This window comes from Chlorocebus sabaeus, chromosome 25 (genome assembly GCF_047675955.1).
Source record: "Chlorocebus sabaeus isolate Y175 chromosome 25, mChlSab1.0.hap1, whole genome shotgun sequence".
NCBI lineage: Eukaryota > Metazoa > Chordata > Mammalia > Primates > Cercopithecidae > Chlorocebus > Chlorocebus sabaeus.
In genome coordinates, this window is record NC_132928.1 from 63,962,559 (window position 1) to 63,989,948 (window position 27,390).

Consider the following 27,390-nt stretch of genomic DNA (forward strand, 5'->3'; position numbering starts at 1 on the left):
TGCTCTTATCCTTAGGAGACATCAGTGAACAAAATAAGCAAAAATGCCCATCCTCAGGGAGCTTATATTCTAGAGGTGAAGGTGGGGGTGAGAAGACAGTACTTATTGCCTTTTAGACTAGGATACAATTTAGTTATTACAGTTGATTATTGTCTAAGTTAAACATTGAGCAGGGTAAGGGGGAAGGAGTGTGAATGCATGTATAGGGGACTTTGAAGGGTTACAAGCCCAGGCAGAGGGAAGAGCCAGTGCAAAGGCTCTGTGGCAGCATCAATGCCCCATATCATTTCATGGCAGCAGGGAAGCCAGTGAGGCTGGGCAGAGTGAGCAACGGGGTAGTGATAGAGGATGACATCAGTGAGGTAAAGAGGTGGTGGGAGTAGGGGTGGAGGCATATCATTTAGGGCCTGGTGGGACATTGTGAAGACTTTGGCTCTTATTGTGATAGGGAGCCATTTCAGGACGCTGAGTGTTGTAGACTGTTCTCATTATATTTATTCTTTTTTCCCTACTCAGCTGTATTCATCTTGTTGCTAGATGTATGCCTATTTATTTATTTATTTTGAGATGGAGTCTCGCTCTGTCACCCAGGCTGGAGTGCATTGGCATGATCTTGGATACTGCAAGCTCTGCCTCTTGGGTTCATGCTATTCTCCTGCCTCAGCCTCCTGAGTAGCTGGGACTACAGGCGTCTGCCACCACGCCCGGCTAATTTTTTTTTTTGTATTTTTTAGTAGAGACGGGGTTTTACCATGTTAGCCACGTTGGTCTCGATTTCCTGACCTCGTGATCCGCCCACCTCGGCCTCCCAAAGTGCTGGGATTACAGGCATGAGCCACCGCACCCAGCTCCTAGTTATTTATTTCTAACTGTCCTATAGTAATCCATAAATTTTCCCTAGTCACTCTTCCAACCCCTGCCATTACAAATAATACTGCTATGGATGTCTTTGTATGTGTTCCCTTGTGCACTTGTATGATCATTTCTGTGGAGAAACACGCAGGAACAATTGGGCTTGCTGGGTCCCAGGGTAGACAGACACTGAATTTCACTTAATAGTGCCAGATGACTCTCTAGGCTGGCTGCACCCATTTAGAGTCCCTTCAGCAAGGCATGCGGGTTCCTGCAGCTCAATATGCAGCATCCAGATTTCAAAGCTTTGCAAATCTAATAGGGACACAGTGACATCTATTGTTTTCATTTGCATTCTCTGATTACTGATGAGCGTCAGCATCTCTTTATATGCTTGCTAGTTTTTTTTTTTTTCCTTCTATCCATTGCCTGTTCATATTCTTAGCCATTTTTTTTTTTTTCTATTGGAGTTCTGTGCTTTTCTTTTTGATTTGTAGGAGCTCTCTGTATGTTCTGGATATTATCCAGAGTTGTTTTTAGAAGCTTAGATTTAGAGGTGACCTTTGAGGTAATCTAGTCTAACCACTTCATTTTATAGTTGGGGAAACTGAGACCCAAGCAATGAAGTGATTTTTTTCAGATTACATACACAGTGGAAAAGCTGAGACTCGAAATCAATACTTTTTCCCTATATCATATTTAGTGGGAGGACTTGCACTGAGGCAGGAATGAAAGTCAAAGGTGAGCAGGAGCTGTAGGGCATTGCTGCTTCTCCCCTATCTGCATTTCTTTGCAGGCAGAAGAGCCACTTTACCTAATTTGTTGGCCAAGGCTAGCTCTGGACCCAAGAGACCCTGGGTCGGACGACCATTTCCTCCTCCTATTCACACTGTCATGACCTTATTTCAGGACTTTGTCCTCTTGCTTGACTTGTGTTTCTCATATTTTGGTGTGTATGAAATTCACCTAGTGAACTTATTAAAATGCGGGATACTGCCCATCCTTCCTGAGAATCTGAAGGAATGAGAGATCCTCAGAATCTTGATGCGGGTCCGTGAGCCTTCTTTGGAGAAACATTGACCACTTTTGTCAGCTCCCTGATTGGTCTTCTGTCTCCATTTTCTAGTCACCTTCATTTGTCTTCATCTTCTAGTCACCTTCATTTCTCTTCTAGGCTCCAAACACAACTACAACTCTTCCCCGAACACATCTGTTTGCCATACCTCCATACTCACACCCTTACCATCCATTTGAAATGCTCCTTCCTGTGTGAAATTCTATGATTTTTCAAGATGTAGGTCAAGCATAGTCTCCCCTAAAAAGCCCTCCCTGATTTTTCTGAGAATTAAGTGTAGGGGCCTGTTGCAAATGGGGAAATGCGGCAGGTGGTATGAGTGTCCCATTGACGAGTACCCTACCCTTTGTAATCACGATGGACGCCTCACCATTTAAGGTGGTTAAAGACAAAAGACTCCTCTCAGAGGAAAGGAGAAACATCCTAGGACCAGCTGGTCTTTCCTTTAAAAAAATTCATTTTTATCAGATATACATGCACATAGTTTAAAGAGTAGCAGTTGTACTACAGTTTTTTTATTAAACAGCAGTCTTCCATTTTTTTTTGTCCTAGTGTTTTTTCCTCTCCAGAGGCAGGCACCTGGAACTCTTTTTGCTGATTCTTTTGATATGTCTAAAAGGTATGCTTTTATTGCTCCTATTTGATTTTTCAGTGTTAGGTACCAGCTATTGACTTTCCACTGAGACAATGAGGATTTAACCCTCCTTCCTTCCCATATTCCTTCCCCATATTTTACTGCCCAGCACGTTTTTGCATCCAGTATGCCGTGTGGTGGTTCTCTCCACCTTGGTGACTGATGCTGCCAGGTACCTGGCTGTCCAAATCAGAAATTTGGGCCCTCTCCTTAACTCCTTCTTTCTCTGAATCCTCCCTCCATTAATTCTTCCCCAACCTCCCATATCCAATTACTCATGAAATTCTGTCAACTCTACCTCTGACATAACCTCACACATTCATTCATTTCTGTTTGTTCCCACAGCCACTGCCTTTGGTCTGTCACCCTCAAGCCTCGCTAGAATACTACAGTACTGCTAGTCTCCCCATTTCCCATCATGCCTCCCTCTGGTCTCTTCTTCACCTTATAGCCAGAGTGAGTTTTCTCAAACACAGGTTAACTAGACTCGGTGGTTCTCATGCTTACAACTCTCATGCTTACTTCAGGAGCAAGTTCCATACCTTATCCTGGTGGGGCAGAGACAATTTCTTGTTTTTCATAGCATTCCTGGCACACAGACTACGTTTCTCTGCAGTAAGGTTGGGACCATGTGAAATGTGAGTGGAAGTGACACGTGTCATTTCCAGGCCCAGCAGTTACAAGCTGTGTGCCTATGGCCTCTCTTTTCTCTTCTGGAGTGGACCTCTGAGGCCATGTTCTAGGTGCTGGAGCTACAGGGTGGGAGGGCTCCCTACCCACATAGGACTCTACATGAGTGACAAATTAGTCTTTGTTGTGGTAAGCCAATGAAACTTTGGGGTTAATTTGTTATTGTAGCATAGGCTATCATAATCCTGACCACCACAGGGATATAAAAGGCCCTTCAGGATCTGATCTTGCTTCTCTCTCTAACATTATTTCTCTGTTCTTCCTTCCCTTATATTCTATATTCCAGTTATAATGGCATGCCAGGCTCTTCCTCACTTCCAGGCCTTTGTATATGCAGTTCTTTTTGCTTAGGATGTCTTTTTGTCACCCACATCCACTTTACTACTTTGCCTAGTGAATCTCAACTCAACTTTCAAGCCTCAGCGTAGATGCCTCTTGCTCTGAGAAGCCCTCCAGGACACGCTACTGCCTCCTGGTTGAGGCGCCCTTCCTCTGGGTCCTTAGAATACTGTGCCGGCCCTTCACTTACCACTCTGCCTTGAAATGGCCTGTTTTCTTGTTTCTCCACCAAAGTGAACTGGAAGCTCCCTGAGCTTCACGACTTTGCCCCATTCACTGTGATCTTCTCAGGCCTCGTCAGAGTAGGTGCTCAGATCATTTTTGTGGAATGAGTTATTGCTGGAAGATCCAGGCAAAATCTTGGGGGAGAAGCTATTGTGAAAAGCTGCAATTCAGATTTCTTTTGCTAAGACTTTCTTAGTAGTTTAAATTCCTGAGAGACAATATCGATTAGTGATTTGGAGGAAACAGTCTATAGTCAGACAGAGCTGGTTTCACTTCTGGTTGTACTAGATGTGTGATGTTTAGCAAGTTACTTATCTTCTTAAGCCTCAGTTTCAGGATCTGATGGGAATAATGCCTACTGCATGGGATTGTTGTGATGATTCAATTAGTTGAGATGCACGTGTTTGTGTGTATATGTGTATGTGTTTGTGTGTATGTATATGCACTTAGAGCAATGCTTAACATATAGAAGGGCCCAATAAATGTTAGATGTGTTATTACATTAAAAATACCCCAATTGCAAATAGGGTATCCTAGATTGGGTCTTGGAACAGAGAAAAGGGCATTGTAGAAAACAAAAAACAAAAAACAAAAAACAACTAGTGAAATACCAGTAAAGTCTGGAATTTAGTTAATAGTAGTGTTCCAGTATAAGTTTTTCAGCTTTGATAAATGTACCACTGTAATGTGAGATAACGTTAGGGGGAACTGGGTGACAGGTATATGGGAACTCTGTGCTACCTCTGTAGTTTAGTCCAAAGTTATTCCATCATAAAAAGTGTATTAAAATAAGTTCTTATTAAAATTGATATTCATTGTATTCTCACAATATCCCTATATAAGTACTGCAGTGATTGCCACTTACAGATGAAGAAACTGAGGCACACAAAAGTTAAGTAACTTGCCCATGGTCACTCTTAGTTCAGGATAACAAAGTAGGAATGATTGGTGGGTTGGGATTTAAATAGAATGCGTAATAAACATTTATTTTGTGTAAGTTATCACCCTATATGCTGTGTCCATAGAGAATACTGAAGGCAAGTGGTCTCTGCTCTCAAGGTCATTATAACTAGGAAGCCCAAGTTCACACAGTGTTAAGTGCAGAACTGGGGATAGAGATCCAGCTCCTGAGTCTGGACCCATGCTCTTAAGCATTGCACCAAATAAACTGGAGGGCAAGTGGTGATTAGAGTCACATGCAATTCACAGTGGAAGTGCAGATGTAAAAACAGATCTGGTTGGGAGTTTAGAGACAGCTAGTTTCATGGGTGGGGGTTTGATCTGAGTCTTGAACATGAGTATAGTTTGATCTGAGTAGAGCAAAAAGGAAAACCTGGAATGGGTTTTGGGACCTGGGTTGAGCTGACCCTCTCTTCACTCCCTTTCCCAGGCCTGAGTGCAGGACATGCTTGTGTACACTTGGCTATTCTGTTTAGTACTTCGTGACAAACAGTAGCTCATAGTGCACAGGGCATGGACTTTGGCATGGGTCCATCAGTTGCTCTGCTCTTACCATCTATGTGATCTTGAGCTGGTGACTTCATCTCTCCATACCTCAGGAAAATAACAGTAACAATGACCATCTGACCTTGTTGTCAGGCACATTAGTCCAGGGGGAAATGTGTATAAAGTTGGGCACAAGGCTGGGCACTTGGGATGGACCCACTGGGTGGTGGCCACCTCTATGTGGCCAGGCTTATATGATGAACCCTTGGTTATGCTGCTAAATATTTATATTTCATGTAAAGGAAAGAACATGGACTTTGGGAAGCTGTGCTACTTACCAGTTGTGTGACCTCAGCCAGTTGTTTAACTTGTTCAGGTCTCAAATTTTCATGGTAAAATAATATCAATATTATAGGATTGCTGTGATAACTACGAGGTGGAGTGTGAAGATGGTCCATGGACACATTCCATTGATGTTAGTTCTTATCATTGTCTTACATGTTTCTCCATTTGATAAACATTAATCTTCACTTCCACTTAAATTGTTTGCTCTTTAAGAGAGATCTTAAATCTTGTATTCCTTGTATCCATCCCTCCAGCACTTAGTTTGGGGACATAGTAGGTACTTATTAAACACGAGTTGGCTTACTTTTGGGGTAGGCTTTCTTGGTATTTAGATGCATCCAACAATGTTTCTAGATTTGTTCTACCCCATCCTGCTGGGCTCAAGGAGTCATCCTCGGGCTGGTAAAGTGGGAAGGGACCAATCTGTGAAATGGCTAGCAGAGATTTTATTTATTTTACTAGTAGGTTTCAATCTCTATGACAGCTCCAAGGTGGTGGGATGGGGAGGGCAAGAGAGAAAGCAGGGAGCCTGGGGGAGGCACATAAGATAGTGGTCTCTGGCAACTAAATAAGTTGAGGGAACTCCTGGACCGAGCTCGTCTGGGTTGGAAAAATCCGCCTGCTGACTTCCACCCTAGTCCCGGCCTCGTCCTCGTCCTCTTCGCTTGACTTGCGGCGGGTGTTCTGGTAGAGCACAGCACACACACCTGTGAGCCAGGCAGCCACAGTTCCTGCGGCGAAGATGCCGAAGCCGATGAGCAGCAGGAAGAAGTAGTCTTTGTGGTCCAGGTGCGTGATGCACATGTACCGGAGTGGGTTCCCCACCCGGGTGATGGGCCACCCTGTCAGCTCTGTGGGCTCCACACATGTGGCATTTAGATCATCTAAGAAGAAAAACACAGCAGGCAGGGTGCTGAAACAGCGTGACTCCCAGGGTCCTAAGGCCAAAGGAGATCTGGAGGGGCCATCTGGACCCTCACTGCTCCAAGTGTGGTCTGTGGGCCAGCAGCATCGACATCACCTGGACCTTGTTAGAAATGCAGAATCTCAGGGCCCACCTGTGACCTCCTGAATCCGAATCTGCATCTCAACAAGACCTTCAGGGTATCTGTTGCACATTGGAGTTTGAGAAGTACTGGGCCTGGACTGTTCCTTGTCCCCAGGCTTTGCTGCATTCAGGCCATGAAAATGCTTCTTAAGGATGCTCAAGGAAGGAGAGGCCACAACAGGGGTGGGGAGGTTGAAAGGTTAGGCAGGATTGTCATGAAGTGTTGACATCTCTCTGTTCTTTACCAGTTACCTCCCTCTTGCCCCTCCCTTGTGTCCATCCCAACTTTCCCTTCACCTTGTCCCTTTCTCTTTAGCAGTAGCTGAGTCCAACCTGGGACCACCAGCACCCGCCAAGAGCATTGCAAGCCACTCAACTCTAGGAAGGGATGAGATTCTCTTGAAATGTTTACTGTGTGTTCTACCCGCTCAACACTTCTCTACCCCCCCGCCCCTGAACAAGTCAGGGGAGCCCAGGTTGCCAATAGGGAAAGCAGTTCTGCTTCTCAGAGGTGATGTTGGCCATCACTGGCTGATTATGTAATCGACATGAGTCTTCAGTCATTCTTAGCAGCTGACTCAGCTTCCTGGCTACTTCTCTGAGCACCTCCCCATATGTAACGCCATGGCCTTCACTATATAAGAGAAAGAAAAGTGGGCTCTGGAGCTAGACAGGCCAGGCTTCTAATCCAGACTCTGTTACTTGCTAATTTTGTAAACTTCAGCAGGATACTGGATTCTTTCTCTGAATTCCATTTCCTCATCTTACCAGGCAAAGAATGACACTTCTCAGGGTAGTTGAGAGAACGTACTGACATAGGTAAGAAGGCACAGGTGATTGTGCCTCGAGCACGGAATCCTTGGAGCCCTATCACTGCCCCTGCATTTTTCTAACTCCACATACTCTGCCATGCTGAGGCTGAGTGCTTGTATGAGATGCTCAGGTGAATGTATCCAGCACACACTAGATCATTGAGCTCCAGCTCAGCACTGAGGCCAGAGCTTGAGACAACCACAATCAATATTATAATAGCAGCCAGTATTTGCTAAGTGCTTACTATGCACTAAGTGAATTACAAATATCTCATTTAATTCTAATAATAACCTTGATGCACATAATATTATTTTCCTTGCCTTACAAATAAGGAAACTGAGACTCAGGAGATCCCATAACCTGAAGGTTGTAGATAACTGCAGAATCTAGGTAGAAGACAGAAAGACAGTGTGAGCTTGTTTTGCTTAAGTGGGATTTGCAAACAGGAGCTATTGTGGAGAGGAGTTTCCTCTAAACTTCAGGGCAGGAACTGCCCCACTAGTGAAAACATCACTATCCTTGGTGACCCAGGATGTTAGGAAAATCAGGTTCAGTTAGGGAAATCCTAATGGGGGCTGGAAGCAGCATTCAAAGAAAAAGTACAGAAGTAAGTTGGCTGGGGAGAAGGCGTTTGGGATTATGGGTGGCTGGAAAGAGCTGTCCTCTTCACCTGGACACCACTACCTGCCTCTTGCTTCTGTATCAATGCGCCTACAGCAAAGTCGTTTTGTTTTGTTCAGGAAGATGGCCTGAAGTGTGTAATGCTGTTTAGGACTCAAGCTCAGAAAAAGTTGTAGACACAAGAGGGGAAGCCAGTGCAGGAACTGCGTCATATCCACTGTTTGTAATGATTACAGAGGAAGGGAGAGGAAGAAGCCTCTCTCTAGACTGAGTATGGGATGGTAGCCCTCAGGGCAAACCTGCCCCACGAGAGCGCTCAAGTAGAGGGAAAGGAGTTGAGGGCTGAAGTCGCAGGAATGCAATTATGCCTCTGTACTTCTTTCTAGTCAGCCTGGCTTGAGGACCTCTGTAGCTTTGCCCAGAAGGCCTGAGCATGGGGCTCCTGTGAGCTGGGGAGGCACCTGGAAGCTCTCCAAGAATTCTATCGAGGGAGAGCTCAGGTCACCTGCCCAAACTGTGGGAGACACATGAATCTTCAAAGAAAGTTGTATTTGAGAAAGGAAAACATGGGATTCGGAGGGTCTGGGATGTGTCTAGGGGGGTTTATCTCATTCTATTTTTAAAAAGATTGGGCTTTCAAATTGCAGCTTGGGCGGCAGGGATGAGACTAAACATCACACACGTTTCCCCATTTTGGAGCATTAACTTTGAAAGGAGCAATTAGGCAGTGATTTTAATGCATTGTTAGGCTGCTAAGTGAGGGATGTGGGTGGCTTTGTTGGGAGGGAGGCCTGGGTTTCTCTCCCGTTGAATTATCTCCCCCTCTTCCCAGTCGCAGTGACTGCCAAGATTTGGGCTCTCCCCTCCCCGGCTCCCTATCTCCATTGTTTCCCTTTCCCAGCTCAGGGCCATTTCACACACTTCTGCCAAATTGCCTTCCCCAAGTACAGCTCTTCCCAGTCACACCGGCTCAAAACCCTCCTCTGACCTCCTGTGAACCTCAAAATAACACCCAGACCATTTGGCCTGGCATTCAGAGCCCCTCAGCATCTACCCCTTCTCCCCTTCTCTCCTTGCTTCTCAGCACTGCTGGTAACCTTTGCTCCAATCAAATTAAACTACATACTATGCCTTGATTACACCTCACCCTTGCCCTCATCTGTAGTTACTTTGTTACACTGCTCCTTTTGCCGCATACTACTAGTTTTGCAGGATCATATTCTTCCCATCTTTTAAGATCTCACTTAAATGCATCTATTCCAAGGAGACCTTCCTCAACCACCCCGTCCTCAGAGCTTGGAGGACATGTGATTGTTCCCACTTGTGAACTCATCCCTAGCATTCCCGTGTGTCATTCTTAAGTACCTATCACATTCTATCTTGCATTATGGTTATCTACGATGTGCATCCTTTCTCCCCTACTAGGTAGACTTTCAGCTCTTAAAGGTATAAACCGTGTCTGATCATTATTGTTCTGGTTAATAAGAGCTATCATTCATTGACCAAATTGTGTAATTTGTAAAATTGAGGGATGTTCTGGTATTTTTTTAAATTATGAGATTCTAGGTTAATCCTACTGTTCTGGTTTAATTCTATAAAAACACTCTGTAATTTTGATCCTTCAAAATTTCTTGAGAATTTGCTATACAGCTGAATGTGAGGTCAATTTTAGTACATTTTCCATGTGCTACAAAAATATTATACAGTAGAACCTCTAATAACGTTGTTTCATTCTCTGTCATTTTGTTACAATATTAATGAGAAAAAAAATATTCCCAGCCAGGGCCACTGTTTGTGTGCGGTGTGTGCACGCTCCCCGTGTCTGGACAGGTTTTCTCCAGGTGCCCTGGTTTCTGCCCACATCTCAAAGACGTGCATATTAGGTGAACTGGCGTGTCTAGATTGGGCCAGTCTGAGTATGTGTGAGTGTGTGTATGTGTGGCCCCCAGTGGAATGGCGTCCTGGCCAGGGCTGCTTCCCACCTTACACCCTGAGCTGCCAAGATAGGCTCCAGCCACTCACAGCTCTGAACTGAAATAATGAGGCAAATATTATCTTACTTGTGTGTATGAATCTTTCTTAAATGTATGTATGTTTCATATTTCAATGCTAAATATCAGAAGTATTTTTTGATCTTTGTTTAGAAGTTTGGTGATGTTTTTGTGACTAGAAATAAGCTTTAGAAACTTAACTCTTGCTTATATCAATTAGCCTATGGTAGAATTGGTTTTGTTATATGTCATTTTGCTTGAAGTGGCAGTTTCCAAGAACCTATGGATATTAAGTGAGGACTTATTGTATTCTTTGTTGAGTACATTGTTCTATGCATGTCAGTTAGGTTGTGGTGGTGTACTGATCTTCTATACCCTGATTGACCTTTTATTTATAAACATCTATTGTCTCTTAGTTATTATTAGACTATTGTCTACTAGTGCCTGTAACTATGTAAAATTTCCAGTTTTTACTGTGCACTGGTCCACTCCATATAGTTCTTTCAAGTTTTGTTTCACAGTTTTTTTTGAGACAGAGTTTCACTCTTGTTGCCCAGGCTGGAGTGTAGTGGTGCGATCTTGGCTCACTGCAACCTCTGCCTCCCAGGTTCAAGTGATTCTCCTGCCTCAGCCTCCTAAGTAGCTGAGATTACAGGCACGTGCCACCACACCCAGCTAATATTTGTATTTTTAGTAGAGATGGGGTTCCCCTATGTTGCCCAGGCTGGTCTTGAACTTCTGACCTTAGGTGATCCACCTGCCTCAGCCTCCCAAAGTGCTGGGATTACAGGTGTGAGCTACCACACCTGGCCTTCCCTTTACAAATTTTAAAGCTGTGTTATTAGGTGCATACAAAGTTGTAATTGTTACGTCTTCCTGGTAGAATTACCCTTCTAACATTGAACAATATCTCTCATTATCTCCAGTAATGCTTCTTGCCTTAAAGTTTACTTTTTTAACATTACTATGGCTGCACTGAAATTCTTTTGGTTAGTGTTTGCATTGTGTATCTTCTTCCGTCCTTTTACTTTTATCTTTCTATGTTCTTATATGTAAGGTATATTTTTGTAAGCAGTATGTAGCTGGGTTTTGTTTTTCATCCAAGCTAGCAAATTTTGTATTTTAATAAGCCCATTGACATTTAATGTAATTACTGATATATTTGGATTTATATCTAGTATCTTTTTTTATTTGTCTCCTTATATCATGTCCTTTTTCTAACCCTTTGTTGCTTCCTTTTTTTTTTTTTTTTTAAATCATTTAACTTCCTTTTCTTTAGCTTATGAACCATACCTTCTTTTCCTATTCTAGTATGGTGACGTTAGAGGTTTTATACCCATCTACTGATCCTGGAGTGCCTGACACGTGCTAGAGATGCTTTACAAAATTAAACTCTAAGCTCTACTCTTGATCACCCCACAGGGCAGTTTTAACTATTCCCATGCTATGGAATAAATAAACTATACATCAATTCTTCCTTCTCTGGCTTTCTTGATTTCCTTGCCTCTCACACAGGGCGTCAGCAAGTACTGTTGTACATGCTGTGCACTGCACAACTCCAGGAGGTTCCATTCATTTTATAGACAGGTGACCCAGCTTTATGACACCACTTTACTCAGCCTCACTCCAGTGGCCCAGGGCATTAACTACAGATGTCGTTAATATTGAACTTCTTATCTCAAATAGTTTCTAAGGAAATATAAACCACCACGTGGTTTATTTCTGTACACAGTATCTTGCTCAAAGGCAGAAAACCTCTTTGTCAGAATCAGATGCATGGAACAACAACAGTGTCTGGGGCCTGGAACCACACCTATTAGTGTAGCAGCCCAGGAGACCTCCCTTTCAGAAAATAGTCTTGAACCCTCCGGTTATAAGAGGAACTGCTTCTTTTCTCTGTCTTCCGGGGGGACCCCAGTTCTGCCCAGGGCCCTGCTGCAGGTTCCCAGTGACTTGGTGCCCCCAAAGAAGCCAGGCCATGGGCAGTTTGCTCTGAGCCCCTGTGGCAGCTTGCTCAGGAACCTTCTGGACTGACTGGAGGGGTGAGCATCTAGGCGGTGGCAATGGAAAGCAAGAGGGTGGAATCTGAAGCTACTGCAATTACCTCTCAGTGAGTAAATTATGTTTCTATCAGCTTAAGCACCTTGTCAAGCACTTTGTCAACTTCTACCCTGGACCTAGAGAAAAGCCTAATTCCCCCATGTTTTCTTTTAGGCCCCAGTCCACCCAAATATCACTAGATGTACAGTGCTTTGCCTTCTATTTTTTTTTTTTTTGCAAGGTAAATTATGTTTTTATCAAGGAAATTGATTTGCCACCTATTCATTTGTCTGGCTCCACTCATTAGATTACAGATACTATGAGGATAAGGATTTTTTGTCTGTTTTGTTCACTGATGTTTATCAGGATGCTAGAACTCAGGGTGTGTTTGTTGAATGAATTGATTGCTATTCAAACCCCTTGGGCTCGCTGTCCCTGACATAATGCTCCAGTGGAGGAAAGGGAACCTGAGTGGTAGAATACCATACGTGGGTCAGCTGACCTTGAACTGCCTCAGACACTCTACACTGGGTGAGTAGCAATCCCTGTGAGAGTCTGGGGAAGGTTCAGTGCGCTAAGTGAAGCTCCAAGGAGGCAGGAATGGATGCTCTTTAGGACCAAATGGAGGTATAAGCCTTGAATTGGGAAGGGCACCTCCTCTATCCTGTGAGACCAAAGAGGAGGAAACAACAGTAAGAGTATGAGGACAAACTGCTGCAGACATGATATCAAAAGGTAATTATTATTATTTCCAAATTACTTTTTGAGAACTGTTTGAGAGCAGAGACCCTTTTTCTGAACCCTTGCATCCTTAGTCTCTGGCACGCAGTAGGTGCTCGATAAATGTATGTCGAATGCAAGCGTGGATTATTGGTCTGATCTCCTATAGTACTTTTAAAAGTCTGATGTCTTTGTCCTGTTGTTTAGGACTGGTTCCCCAAATAGAATTTGAAGAGATCACTATTATATATTCCGTTGTACTACGGGTGCCCAGAGGAGATGATTCCCTAGAAAGAAACCTAGGTTGGGCAATATGGCTGCTCAGGAACACCAAAGCCAACTGGCCAGCAAGGCCCCCTTCTCAGATCCTCATGCACAAACCTATGAGAATTTCAAGCCCTGGCACTGGCTTCTACCTTTGCCTTTGTGGAGCTCCACTTACTCATTGCCCAGCTGTCATCTAATGATGGCGTAAGCCAGGGGTCAGCAAACTACAACCTGTGGGCCAAATCCAGCCTGCTGTTTTGTAAACAAAGTTTTATTGGAACACAGTTTTCCCATCCTTTTACATATTTTCTAATGCTGCCTTCACCTTAATGGCAATGTTGAGTAGGTGCAATGAACACCCACAAAGCCTAGAATATTTACTGTTGACCCTTTCTGGAAAGCATGTGCTGACTCCTGGTCTAATCCATCCTAGGCACCTTAAAACCTTAAGGATTTGTGTTATATGGGTTTGCGCAAAGTACAATTCTTATCGGGTATTCACAATTCCCCCCCCTTGTGTATACAGTCTGCAGATTTTTAAAGGTTAAAAGTGATTCATAGACTCATGGAACATGTAGACGAGACCTTGATGTTCAGCAAGTTCAACCTGATGATGCCTGTGCTTTATAGGTGTTTTAGGTTACAGAACTGGTCTTGTGTATAACTGGTTGCATGTGGGCATGATTCAGAGGCAAGAAGCTTTCTTTTTCTCATAATTGCGTCTCATGGGCTTGTCAGTACCCAGAACTCTGTCAGTGGGAGATGAAACCTTTCATTTCACCAATAAAATAACACTCAAAGTGTAATGTTTTCTGAAAAAGAAGCAAATGACTTAATCCCTACTCAGGGGTAGTCCCCTGCTACCACCTTTTGGTGGGGTGAGGGGATCAAGCTACATGATGAGGCTGAGGGCTGGGATCAGGTTCTTCTTGGAAGTTAAAAATTAAATTTTTTTTCTTCTAGTTTCTTCTCAGTTTGGCCTAAAGCTGAGCCTGCTTAAGAACTACCCATCTGCTCAGAAAAATCCAGAGGGCAGACAGTTGTCCTCATGGATAACAAACCATTATGAAACCCCAGGAGCCGAAGGGCACCACCATTCACCAGTCCACCAGGCAGAAACACCAGGCAGAAACTGTTTGCTTCCTCTTTCACATTCCACGTTCGGATCATAAGGAAACCCTGCTAGTCCTACCTTCAAAATGTGTCCCGATTCTTACCTCTTCTCATTACCTGGACCATTGCCCTGGTCCCAGCCAGTGTCCTCTTTTGCCTGAACTGTGTTGGCCTCTGAATGTGTGTCCTTGCTTTTTCCTACAGTCTCTGTCTGGAGACAGCAGTGGGAGCAATTTGTAATTACAGATCATGTCACTTCCCTGCTCAAAATCCTTCCATGACTTACCATCACACTTAGAATAAAATAAAAACCCTCTCCATGTCCTATCTACCCTATGTGACCTGGCCTTAGTAATTTTCTATCTCATTCTTCCCTTTCTCCTTTTCCTTCACTCTGCTCCAGCCATATTCCCTTTCTAATATGTCAAACTCATTCCAGCCCAACGCCTTTGTGTTCGTTCTCCCCTTGGTCTAGAAAGAGCTTCTTCCTCCCCATGTAATATTTCCATGGCTTCTCTCTCACTTTATTTCAGTTCTCTGCTCAAAATCACCTTTGCGGGCCCCCTGAGCCTGAAGTATCCGCCTTGTCCTCAATCTCAGGCACACACTTCTCTTCCCCTCTCTTATTTTCCTCCATGGCACTTGTTGTTATTTGACATTATGTCATATGTCAATTTATTTATTGTCTTCTTCTCCCACTAGAATGTAAGCTTCATGAGAGCATGTTTGTTTCTGTTCACACCAGTATGCCCCGTACCTGGCCAAGGCGCTGGCATCTGATTGGTGCTCAGTAACTGTCAGTGAATGCATGCACTCAGATCCCAGTCTGGGCTCCTCACCCCTTTGTAAATGTCAAATAGGGATAACTATGCCTGTGCCTCACCTCAGCCAAATGCTGTGACCAAAACATCTTGACTGTTAGAAGAAAATGCGTTGAAAATTACAAGGGTTTGTCTAACATGACTTTAATTCCAGTCTAACTATGTTTTAATTGGATGCATCAGGTTTTTAGTTATTCTCTTATTTGGGTTGAGGAGAAGGCCAAATTCACCTATGTGATCAAAAAAGCTATCATTGGCCAGGTGCGGTGGCTCATGCCTCCCAGCACTTTGGAAGGCCAAGGTAGGCGGATCACTTGAGGTCAGACCAGCCTGGCCAATATGGTAAAATCCATCTCTACTAAAAATAAAAACGTTAGCTAAGCATGGTGGCACATGCTTATAGTCCCAGCTCCTGGAGATGCTGAGGATCACCCCAGCTCGGTAAGTCGAGGCTGCAGTGAGCTGGGATTGCACCACTGCACTCCAGCCTAGGTGACAGAGCAGCAAGAGTCTGCCTCCAAAAAAAAACAAAAAACAAAAAACAAAACACAAAACACCAACTATCATTGCATATGGACCATGCAGCAGATTAGGTGTTTTTAATGACATCATCTTGGAAGCGTTAACACTCCCCTCAAGAGCTCCAGCACTCCTATGTTGAACTCCTTGCCTCTGCTCACCCTGTTTCTGCAAACCCACACTGCTCTACGCCTTCTTCACATCTCATGTGACAATCAGAATCATCACTAGGCAAAGAATTTGTAACAACGACAGCTAGCATTAATTGAACATTTACTGTGTGCAGTTCTAAAATCTTCATGTGGGTTTTTTCATTTAATTATCATAACTTGAGGTAATAGGCACTATTTTATCTGCATTTTGCAGATGAGAACTTGGGTTGGATGGAGACTGTTGCCCACAGTCAAGTAGTTGGCAAATGACAGAAGCAGGATGAAAAGCCAGGTGACCTGCATCCAGAGCCCACCTTAGTGTTGCCTGCTCAACTAGGATGTGAACATCTCAAGGACAATGGATATTTTATAGTCACCTAATTGGATTGGTGTTATGGAAACATCATAGAAAACATTACATGAAACTGTACTTTATAGATATATAGTCATTCTTTGTTTTTTACCTCACTGAAAGAGAAATACAGGCACCAATTGGGTCCCTCAATTGTATTCGTCCCCCATCATCACACTCACCCCCATCTATGTTTACCCTTGCCTCCTTCTCTGCAGTCCCAGCGGGCAGAGGAGGTGCCACTCCCCTTTCAAGGATTACCCCTCCATTTGGTTCTGGAGACCATCCATCCACTCCTGTCCCCTTGGGGACTTTACCCCACAAATGACTTCCCCTCTCTCCTATATCTTTGTCCTTCTTCTCTGCATCGAATCTTTCCATCAGCAGATAAATACATGGTTGGATCTCTTTTCTCCTAAAAATCCTCCTTCTTCATTTGTTTTCTCTCCAACTAGCACCCTATTCCCTTCAGTCCACAGCCATGCTTTCTAGAAGAGTAGTTTACATGGTTTACTCCTTCTTATCTTTGATGTTCAGTTCATAGCCCATCATGGGTAGGTGTTCACTCCCATCATGCCAGTGGAACTGCCTAAGACATCAGGGATCTCCAGTGCTAAATCTGATGGGCAGTTTTCTGTCCTTATCCGACCTGCTCCCACTATTTGGAAGTCTTTGGCTTCCATGAATTTATCCCGTTCTAATTTCCTTTATCTGGGGTGTCCTGCTGTTCTACATGGGTTGCTCTTCCTTACTTGACCCTTTGGTATGTTGCATTCCCCAAAGCTTCTGTACTTGGCCCTTATCCTCATTTGAAACTCTTTTTCCTGATTAATCTTATCTTCTGTTAGGTTTCAATGATCACTAATGAGTTGATGATCCCCAAATATATGTATATTTTATACCCTGTTCTCTATTCTGAATTTCAAGTGAGAACATCCAAATGCCTAGTGTTTTATAGGGACTTCTCACTCAGTAAGGTCAAGACGGGACTTGGCTTCTCCCCTGACTTCCTCACTGCCCTCCTCCAAGTGTGTTTATGTCAGCAAAGCCCCCACACTGTCCAAGCCAGAGTCTTGGGAGCTACCATTGATTTTTCCCTTTCCTATATTTTCTGTATCTCATTCATTCACTTGGGAAACACTAGTCGAGCATTTTCTCTGTGTCAGGCCTGTGCTTGTTTCCGAAGATTCGGATCTGCTCTCATACAGCTTCCAGTCTATCAGGGAAGACAAATGTTAAACGAATACACATTTATTAATTAGAATTGTGCCAGAAGTTACAAAGGGTGCACAAGAAACTATGAGAGGAGCTAGTTCAGTCCCAAATCCTGTTGCTTCTGCCTTCTAAATGATTCCTTCTCAAATATCTACCCCTTTCCTCCTCACTGTTGCAATAGGCTGCCATACTGTCCGGCTTGAACGCCTACAGGAGCTTCCTTCCTATCCCTACCTCCAGCTCGCTTGCCTCCCAAGACTTCTTAGGATATATTGCATGTTCCCCAAAAAACCATTCAAGGCCCTTCCTAGCTGGGCCCCCATCCTTTTCTCTAGCCACATCCTTCCTTTGCAGGATTACCTGCAGGATGAGGAGCTCTTCACCTTTAAAGATGAGGAAACTGAGGTTGGCTGCTTTGGCCAGACTTGCACTGCTGTTTTCCAGAGTCCTGAGTGATGCTGGGTGACCTGAGGGGCCAGGTGTAGAGATCTGGCATTTCTGAGCTTGGAGTAACCTTCGATCACCTACTCTCAGGGATCCCAATTGGCCTGCGTCAGGGAGTGTGTCAGCATCACCCAGGGGTTCCTAAATGTCCCATGCTTGCTGCTCCTATCCCTTCTCAGGTTTTCTGGGTGGCTTAGGGATCACTGACTCAGTTACACGCCTCTCAGACCCCTCCTTGCCCTCGGGAGGCTGCTCTTCTGGCTTTCAACAGCCTTGGAAGCCTTGGAACTACTGGTTGCCCAGCCTTTATTTATTTCTTTTTTTTCTTTTTTGCCTTTGATCTTTATTTTAATTTCCCTGATGGAGGACATGGGTAAGCATTGATAGTGGAATAACGTGAGGACCTGAATTCATTCTGGAAATCTAAGTTTGGGCACAGTTGTGGATGACTTTGTACTTGGGAGGTTGAAATGGGGCCATTATCCCATTACAGCAGTCTTGAATACAGGATGATATAACCTCATCATGAAACTAAGATGTTCTCTGCTCAAAACGCCCTCAAAATGACTTGGACCTGAAGCAGCACATGACTCAACCCATCTGCTCCCTGCAGATGGCCCTGAGTGGCTTTGTCCACTGCCTCTGCAGCACCCTTGCTCAAGCTCCTCTGATGTATGGGCCCCACCATCAGGCTCATTTAGGACTGGCTAAGGCTATCAGAGCTGACACAGAGGGGACTCTCTGTCCTCAAACCGCCCCACTCTGGCCCCTGGTAGCCTGTCACTTTCTAAATTCTCACTGTTTCTGGTTGTTCCCTGTCAAATTGCAAGTGTTCCCTGAGGGGATATTTCAAAACACTAGGCATTAGCATCTCAGTGCAAATTGATTCATTTACTAATTGGAACAGCCACGGAAGGTCCAGAACATAAGCCACTGTTCTAGGGTTTCTGAAAAGTGGCCTAAGGACCACTGGCATGAAGAGTTGACTGAATCAGAACCTCAGGGCATAGGACCTGGGATTCTTGTGCTCGTTAGAGTTTGAGAAGCACTGTTCGAGCAGGTCTGGCCTGGGAGGAAAGTTTGGGGCAATGAGTTCCTTGGGGTGGAGGCATTGTTTTAGTGAAGTTGAGGGTGCTTAATATAGGAGGTGGGAGAGTGCAGGAGTTAGAGGCATCTACTTCTTAATTGAGCTTCCTAATTATGTGATGTAGCTCTCATCACTGGGAACACCTACACCTCAGCACTTGCCACTGTGCACTTGCTCCCCTGGAACCCTGCCTGCTGAGCACTGTTCTCCCCTCACCTGCTGTGCACTTGTCTTTTTATTTAGGTCCATAGGCTACCAGCTATAAGAGGCCTTTGAGGATATCTAACCCAAATCCTTTATTTTAAGGACAAGAAAAGTGACTCTTGAAGAAGGAAAGTGACTTTCCCCATATCACATAGTGGCATTTCTGGGATCAGGACAGGGCCTCCTGGCTTTTAATTCTATTTTCTGTCTCATATCCTAGATTATCTTATTCAAGACAAAAATTATGACTTTTTTCCCTGTGAAACAGCCACTCCAGCATTATAATGCGATGTTGGGACATAATGAATATACAATAAATGTTTCAGAGTTAAATGGATCATGATGTGCCTGACAGCAAAGTAATATCGTGGCATCAGGGAAAAACATTGAACTTGGATGTCAGGATATCTCTGTGCTGGGCTTTTCTCCATAGCCACTTACCTGTGACTCTGGATTCTAAAGTTGTAGCTTAAACATCCTATGTTAAAAGGCTACCCTGACCAGTATGGTAGCCACTAGCCTTAGGTTGCTATTTAAATGTATTGAAATAAAATAAAATAAAATAAAATAAAATAAATTCAGTTCATTTGTTCTAGTCAAATTTCAAGAGCTCAATGGCCACATGCGGCTAGAGACTACTGTATTGGGCACCATGTATGTAGACTATTTACCCTGTTGCAGAAACTTCTGTTGGATAGCATTAGAGCAGACTTTGCAGGTAGAGGGGAATGGGATGTATGAGGCCAGGTTTTGTATGTTTCAGAGCTTAGAGTTTGAGTGAATTTTTGAGAGCATCCTGAAAAGCCATTCGACCCTATCCCCTGAGGGAAATCAAATATCCTGGGAAGAACTCAATGACCACTCTCACCTTCAAGTATCATTAATGACTGGAAAATAACAGTTCTGGCCAGGAGTTAGTCCTCCCACTTGCTAACCTGGGCCAGAAAGGAAATGGAACGTGTGGGTCTGTTTTCAGTCTGTATTGATCAGGGCTCAGTAGAGCACCCTGGCAAGGGACACATTACAACACACCTCCATTTCTGCTGCATTAACTCTTTGATAACTGAATACTTTCCAGTACATCTGGTGAGTATGCCACTGGAGAGTTTCTTTTGATTCAGAACTTTGATTATAGTGCCAAATCTCTTGCCAACTTGAGAAAGTTTTGATATTCTTGTTCAGTCCAGCCTTATGATAAAATAAAGTGAATGAAACACTTGGCTTCTCTACAACCCCTCTATAGGGGATGTCCTTAGCAAAAATGTGACACAGAAGTATATGATATTGCCCTCATGTCTTTTATTTTAAGACCTCTGCACTTCCTTCTTGCACTTCTGTTCCTTCAAGGTTCTCCACTACTGCAGAATTAATCTTAGCTAATCAAATTCCCAAGAATTAACTCCTGCTGCTATGAGAGCTGATAAAGGCTTAAGGACACTTGTGTTATTCTTCCCAGGAGTTCATGTATTTTTGCAGGTTCTTCAAGATCATGACACATGCTTGGGACCCAAAAGGATGAACCTCTAGTGGCTAATTTCAGATTAGTGATAGGAAGTGGATAGGGACACACTGGGGCAAAAGTATTTATTACTCAGTTATACCATGTAGGTGACGTCTTTCTCCTGAGGCTAGAGAAAGTTGCCTACTTCTAACATCCCCAGAATGTTGCCTACACATCCACACCTGCCTCTGGAAGTGGAGCTTGTCTTTAGGTAGAGCTTTGGTTCTAGATTCGGGTGACTCCGGAACAGGCACCCTGCTGCTGCTGGTCCAGCCCCAAGTCTCATGGCCCAGGCTGAGACAAAGCCTTGATTTGAGCTTTTGCTTTTGTTGACTAGGGTCTGAACACCCATGTTCTTAACTTACCTAATAATACCCAACTCAGAATGTGACATAGACTTGTCCTGTCCCTCCAGGATTCTCTTTGCCCCATTTTTGTTTGAGTTAGAGTCTTAGAAGCAGCTGCCCACCTTCCCACATCCTATCTATATTCCTGCCTGCATCTCTATAGTCATGTTTGTAGACAGGGTGCATTGTCCTTTAACACCACATATGCTGAGCCTTCCTGAAGTCCACTGCTTATCTAGGGGAACACTTGACTGCTTTCTGCTATTCTACTCTCTCTGTACATCTACCAACCATTTGTTTTTTGATTGCTTGTAGTGTGTCAAGCTTAAATGCTAATGGCACTTCATAAATGTTCTCATTTCATTTTATGACATCCCTAGGAATGTTGGTTCTATTATTATCCTTGTCTTCAAGATGAGGAGATTAAAGTTCAGAGAAGTTAAGTAACTTATCTTATATCCTGCAGCTAGTCAGCATGAGGGCTAGGATTATAACCCATTGATTTTATTCCAGAACCTGAGCTCTTAACACTGGGCTCTGCTGCCTGAGGGTGGCTGTCCTTCATCACCTGGAGGACAAGTGGCTGCCCCAAGTGCCTGTCACCCCAGTAGGCACATGCTGGCCTCATTTGTCATGCCCTGTTTTGTTCTGTTATGCCCAACTAAACTATGGCACAGATATGGTGCAGATGACCCAGAGTTACGTGAGTCTCCATATGCAGCCTCAGGTTTCTTGGTTAGTTACCTTCATGAGCACTTGTTTGGCACATAGTAGGCACTCAGTAAGTATTTAAATAGATGAATGGATGAACTGAATTGTAGCATGGAAGTCCTTTACTTCACTGCATTGCTTTTCAAGGAATATATGTGCACTCTCATATTGTCCTTAATATTACACTGCAGTGAAAATTTCCCAGGGCTAAGGTTCAGTATTTCCTTGGGTCTAAAATGAGCCTGTTTGTGAAGTAGATTCTGTTCTATAAACAACCAGATTACTCAGCTTATTCCATAGAAATCTTCCTATTTCCTGAAACATGGATATATGCGGAGAGACACATGGGCTCCATGCTAGAATATGTCAAAGATCACCATTTTGATAACAAATGTGGTATAAATAGGTGGGCTTAAGTTTGAGACTTCACTAAGAATGTTTGCCAATAGCAAAGATATTTCCACCTAGCAGAGACCATGAATCATCCTGTGAAAGTCAAAAGAATTAAATACCTTTCCTTACATTGAAGTTTGGCTAGAGGGCAAGAGAAGCAGCCAATGAGTTTTACTGTATGGGTGTTCAACTTTATGGGTATGCATGTATCTGTTCATGTATGTGGGTGTGAACCTGTACATTTATGTATGTGTATGTAATATGCTGCTGGGTATGTAAGTAGGTATGTATGTATAAATGGTATATATGTGCGGGTATGTAAGTATGTATGTATATATGGTATGAACATATGTATACATGGTATATACAAACCTTTGTGTTTGCATATGTGTGTGTATGTATTTGTGTTTTCATGTGTGTTTGTGTGCATATTTGTGATTGCGTGTGTGTATGGGAAGGGAGAACCAGACTGATTAAGGCCCAAACGAGAGCAAATGCTAAGGTTAGATTTACCCTTTTGGAGTTGGGGTAGACTGGGGTGAAACCTGGGTTTGCAAGGGAAGTACAGGCATATCAACGACTTTATGATGGTTAGTGCTTATTATCCAATGAAAATGATCTTGAGTCAGTTCCAAGTGGCAGCCAGATAGAAAATAAAGCTGAAATTTAGATGCTGTAGCCATATGTTTATAATATGACTTATATTTATAACTAAACTCACTTACAGGATGATAGTTATGTAATTTGAGGATTTATGAGATAGTATAGTCTTGTGGAAAAACACCTGCATTTGAAATCAAGGGATTCAAATCACTTTCTTGCCATTCATCAACTGTGTGATTTTGGGCGGGTCAGTCTCTTTTCTCATCCAAGGATAGGGTTAAAAATATCAATCCTAGTCTCTTCCACAGGCTGAGGGCACAAGTTTAAGTGTTGGTGTGACACTCACACTAAAGAAAATGAGGTACCATGTGTGGAAAAATGGAGGGAGATGAGCAAATTAGCAGTGGTGGGTGCATGTGTGGGGTCCCACAACTGGGGGATGAAAGTTTTCTCTACCTCACGAAACAGACTCTTCATTCATGAGGAGCTTATAAGCTTGACAAGATAGACACTCCTTTGTGATGTCTTGGAAAATAAGCAGTGAAAAAGATCTACTTTATAATCCCATTCAACTGTGGATTGAACTGAAGAGTCAAGGAGTCCAAAGTGGTCAGCCTGAAAATTCTGAGAAGATACAAGTGTGCAAGCAGAAATTTGATGAAGGGAGATGGAGTGGGAGTTGAAATGGTAGGCTTAGGTGCTGAGGTGGAAGCCAAGCTATGTCACTCTTGTCATCTGGGGTGGGAGGTCCCACTTGCAACCTGACAGGCTCTACTCAAGGAAAAGTGCATGTACGGTGGGGAGGGCAAGAGAAGATGACACCCTTCCACAGGCTAATTTACAGGAACATGGACAGGGAGAATCCCTTTATGGACCACAGGTCATGCATGAGGATGATTAATATTGAACATCTTTGATAGTGCTTTCTAGACACTATCACAGTTTTGGAGAAAAGTAGAAAACATTATCTCTGGCTCCTAGAGATGGTGTTATAGAAAGGCAAGGCCACCTACCCGATAACTGCTTCTGCCTTCTAGTCCTGTTGGAAGAGGGTCTGACAAAGTTAGTTTGTTTTGATTTATTCTAACAACTCAAGATGAGGTATCTGGCAGTAGGGTCAGGTGTCTAAGGCACAACATTTAAGGAGGCACTGACTCACAATGTCTCATTCTCAGTGCACTTGCTCTCAGTGCCTCCTTAAATTTTGCCTCCTAAAAGCCCTGCTTGCCTCATCCCAGTCCAGATTCTGCCAGGAGGACTTTTTGGGACACACCTATTGGGAGGGCAGGAGGGCATGTTTTTCACTTGCTGTCACCACTTGGTTCTCTCTCCCCCACTTCTCCTTGAAGTCTGTCATTCTGGCCAGGATTATTCCTAGCCTATTGCCACCTGGGCAGGACTTCATGGTGGAACCTTTAGCAGGAATCTTATGAACCTGCAGCTATGAAAACATTTTCAAAGGCAAACACCCAGGGAAGGGAGAAAAGACATGGTTTTGACAGGATTTGATTTTCTACCCAGAGTCCAATTTTGTCGGATTACATCAGTGGCTCTAGACTTTCTGTGAGGGGTTATTTCTCGTTTTTCTGAAGCTCTGACTTTCCTGGGTAAAAGTGCTATTATTGGTGGAGAGAAGAATTGGAGGGTAAGGATGAGACAGTAAAGTCCCTAAGATAAAGAAGGAATGAAGCACAGGCGCCATGGCAGGCCGGGTGAGGACAGCGGGTAGAGTGGTGGCAAGGAGCTTGGAAATCTCGTAGGTAAGAGTTGAGCATCTACTTGTAAGACTAGAATCTCTTTGCTTGACACAGTGAGCACTGGGACCCTTTCTCCATTGATTCATGCCATTCTCTCCTTCCGTAGGAGGCCAACATCTTCAAAACAAAGCAGCTATCAAAGCCCTGTCTTCCTTCTTCCCTCCCTCTCTCACTGTCTGGGTAGCTCATGTGCCCCTCCTTCCATCTGTATATTAAACTTTCCCTTCTATATATATCATACTCCTGTTGAATACTGCTTATGAATGACTGAATTTACGTTTTGATCCTGGAAAAATTCAGTTGCTGAATTAAACAGATTAAAACAGTTTACCAACAGAATACAGTGTCCCTATATTACCTTGTCACTTTGCAATTACTTTATCATTTCTACACACATCATATATTTGATGCAACTCTGTACCTTAGGTAATATTATTATCCCCACTTTATGGATTAGAAAACTGAGGCTCAGAGAAATGGTGATATTTTCAAGGGTAGCCAACTGGTAAGTGCTAGTATGGGACCAGAACTCAGCTCTTTGAATTCCTATTTCAGAACTTTTTCTTATTGCTACTCCAGTCAACCCAAGGGTGGGTCCTGCAGAGTAATAAGAATGCATTCAATCAGCTTCACCCAACTTTTTCTCCCATTCTGACCATCTTTTGAGTTCACCTTTTCTGGAGCCACTTCAATCACATCCTCTTCCCCACACCCAATCAAGCCCTCACCTGAGGGGTCCATATGGGACACTATTAAGAAGATGGCGAAGTCCAGGAAAGAGCAGTTGCACTTCCAGGGGTTTCCACTCAGAAACAGGGTCTCCAGAACAGGGAGGTGGTGGAAGGCAGCACTGTCCAGGGTCTGCAAGCCGGTATTTCTGAGGTCCAGGTACCTCAAAGAGGTGGTGTTGGCAAAGGTGAACTTGTGAAGCGATAACAGGTGAGGGTTGTTGGCAATGTTCAGCTGCACCAGGTTGCTGAGGACCGAGAAAGTGAATGGGGAGATCGAGGTTAGGTTGTTGGAGCTGAGGTCAAGGTAGATGAGTTTGAAGACCCCGATGAAGGTATAATCCATCACCTCTCGAATCCAGTTTTTCTGACAGTCCAAATAAACAAGGTCACTGAGGAGTCCTAGATGCATTGCTGGCAAACTAGTGATTCTGTTCTCGTTCAGGAACAGCCTCCGGGTGTTCAGGGGTATGTCAAGGGGGTATTCGGTTAACTGCTTCGCTGTGCAGATTACTTCTTGGGCTTGACACAGACAATTATTTGGACACTTTGACCCTGATACCAGCCCCATTCCAAAGGAAAAGAGTAACCACCCAGGGCCAGGGCCTGAAGCAAGGGACATAGTAAGAAGCCACAACCACCCTCCTTCCACCTTCCTGCGGGCTCTGTCCCTCTGATCCGAAGGCTGCCGGTGGAGGGTGGGGCGGGGGAGGGGCGCTGGAAAGAACTGTAACACTTTAGCTTTGTGCAGAGCAATTTTCCATTACAGGAGGACTGAACAGAAATTGAAACGCGAGGCTCAATGCCCTGCCACCCAGCTTGGTGGCTCTGCCTCTCGCTCCCAGACTGCTGCTGGAAGCTTGCCCACTTGGCAGCTTTGAAAGGTCTCACCCTTTCCCTGCATTTGCAAGTGAAGGGGAGCCAGGGGAGAGCCACATGACAATGAGGTTGCCAGTGGACACCTTTGTGATGTCAGCAGCCTCCGGAGACTGCCTGGCTGAGGGAAAGAGATTCCTCACCTCTACTTCTGGGTGGTGTGGGGGTGTTTTATGTATCTTGGTAAGCCAGCTGGAACTCCCTGGGGGAGTTGGGGCCTCATGGGTAGGAGCCTGCAGCATGCGTGCGTTGGGGACCCGGCTGGGTTCAGTGTGTGGGTGTGCATAGTATCTGTACCCCCTCCCCATGGAGCTGTAGTGGAAGATTAGGTGACACTGGACCCCCTAATCTGCAGGCCATGGAGGGAACACAGGACATCTCCAGGCCAACTCCTTTTCTTAGGGATGAGCAGAGGGACTTGCTTGAGGTCAGTTCTCAGCGTGGGTCTTTTCTTGGGTGGGTCATTTGGATGGGTGCCAGTTTTTCAGTGTTGCCAGAAGAAGATGGAAAAGGGGTTGTTTCTTTTGAAATGAGGCAAAGGGAATTCCTCTGATAAAGTGGTACTCTTTTCAGACTTTATTCCTAGGATGTATACATCTCTGTCTGCATTTTGAATATATATATATGAATGTATATATAGATATGTATGCATGTGTGTATTTTAAAAAGTTTTTGAACAAGTATAAGCTACTACTCCTAACACAAAACCCAAATGTATGTATAAAAAAAATCTGAGTGCAACAATAGAACTATTTTTTTTACCACTCGTATTCTCCTAGGACTTTTAAAATAGTGAGTGCCTCTCTAGTACTTCTAGTGTGAGTTTATATTCATTAATTACTTGTCAGGTGATGGGAGTCTTTTGGAGCGAGGGATAGAAAACCTGGAAGCTGAAGAGTAGGGATGTATCACACACCCTGTGGAGGAAGGCATATCAGACAGAAATAAGATAAAACATCTGAGGAGTTGAAACTTTTATTTTTGGGAAAATTGGATTTCGTTTTTTAAAAACATTCATATATACTGAGTTGTGAATATTAATAACATATTGAAACCTAAGCAGAGTGCCTGGCACCTGGTGTATAATAAATGTGTAGTGAATGAACGATGTGAGAATGTTTCTGATGTTTTGTTTCCTTCTTTTGCTTCTTTGCCAAGAGAAATTAATAAAGTCAAATGGATTTGTGGCTAGTTAGCTAATGCTTGATTGTTTACTTACTCAGCATTCCTTGGGTGACTGGCTGTGAATTAATATGATGACTTAGGCGTGTTTACCAAATTGAAAGTGACCTTATTTAAGTAGACATTTCAAGTACTTAAAGTAATGACCCAAATGATAGCTGTACTAATTGAAGCATGACTTAATTGATAGGGCAGACACCCTCTCCTCATAATTAAAACAAATTCTATTAAAAAAATAAGTTCCTTCCTAGATCTTACGTGATTGCCGAGGAGAGAAAT

The 27,390-nt window shown here is 43.8% G+C and overlaps 1 protein-coding gene across 1 annotated transcript; it reads right to left on the bottom strand.

Annotated features, from left to right (window-relative positions):
• Window positions 1–6,037: 6,037 nt before the first annotated feature.
• On the bottom strand, window positions 6,038–25,972 carry LRRC52 (leucine rich repeat containing 52). The gene is made up of 2 exons (XM_007989697.2): window positions 25,054–25,972; window positions 6,038–6,490 (listed from the first exon to the last, which is right to left on the bottom strand). The coding sequence occupies exons 1-2, from the start codon at window positions 25,673–25,675 to the stop codon at window positions 6,171–6,173; spliced, it is 942 nt and encodes a 313-aa protein (XP_007987888.1). The 5' UTR covers window positions 25,676–25,972; the 3' UTR covers window positions 6,038–6,170.
• Between the last annotated feature and the right edge of the window lie 1,418 nt (window positions 25,973–27,390).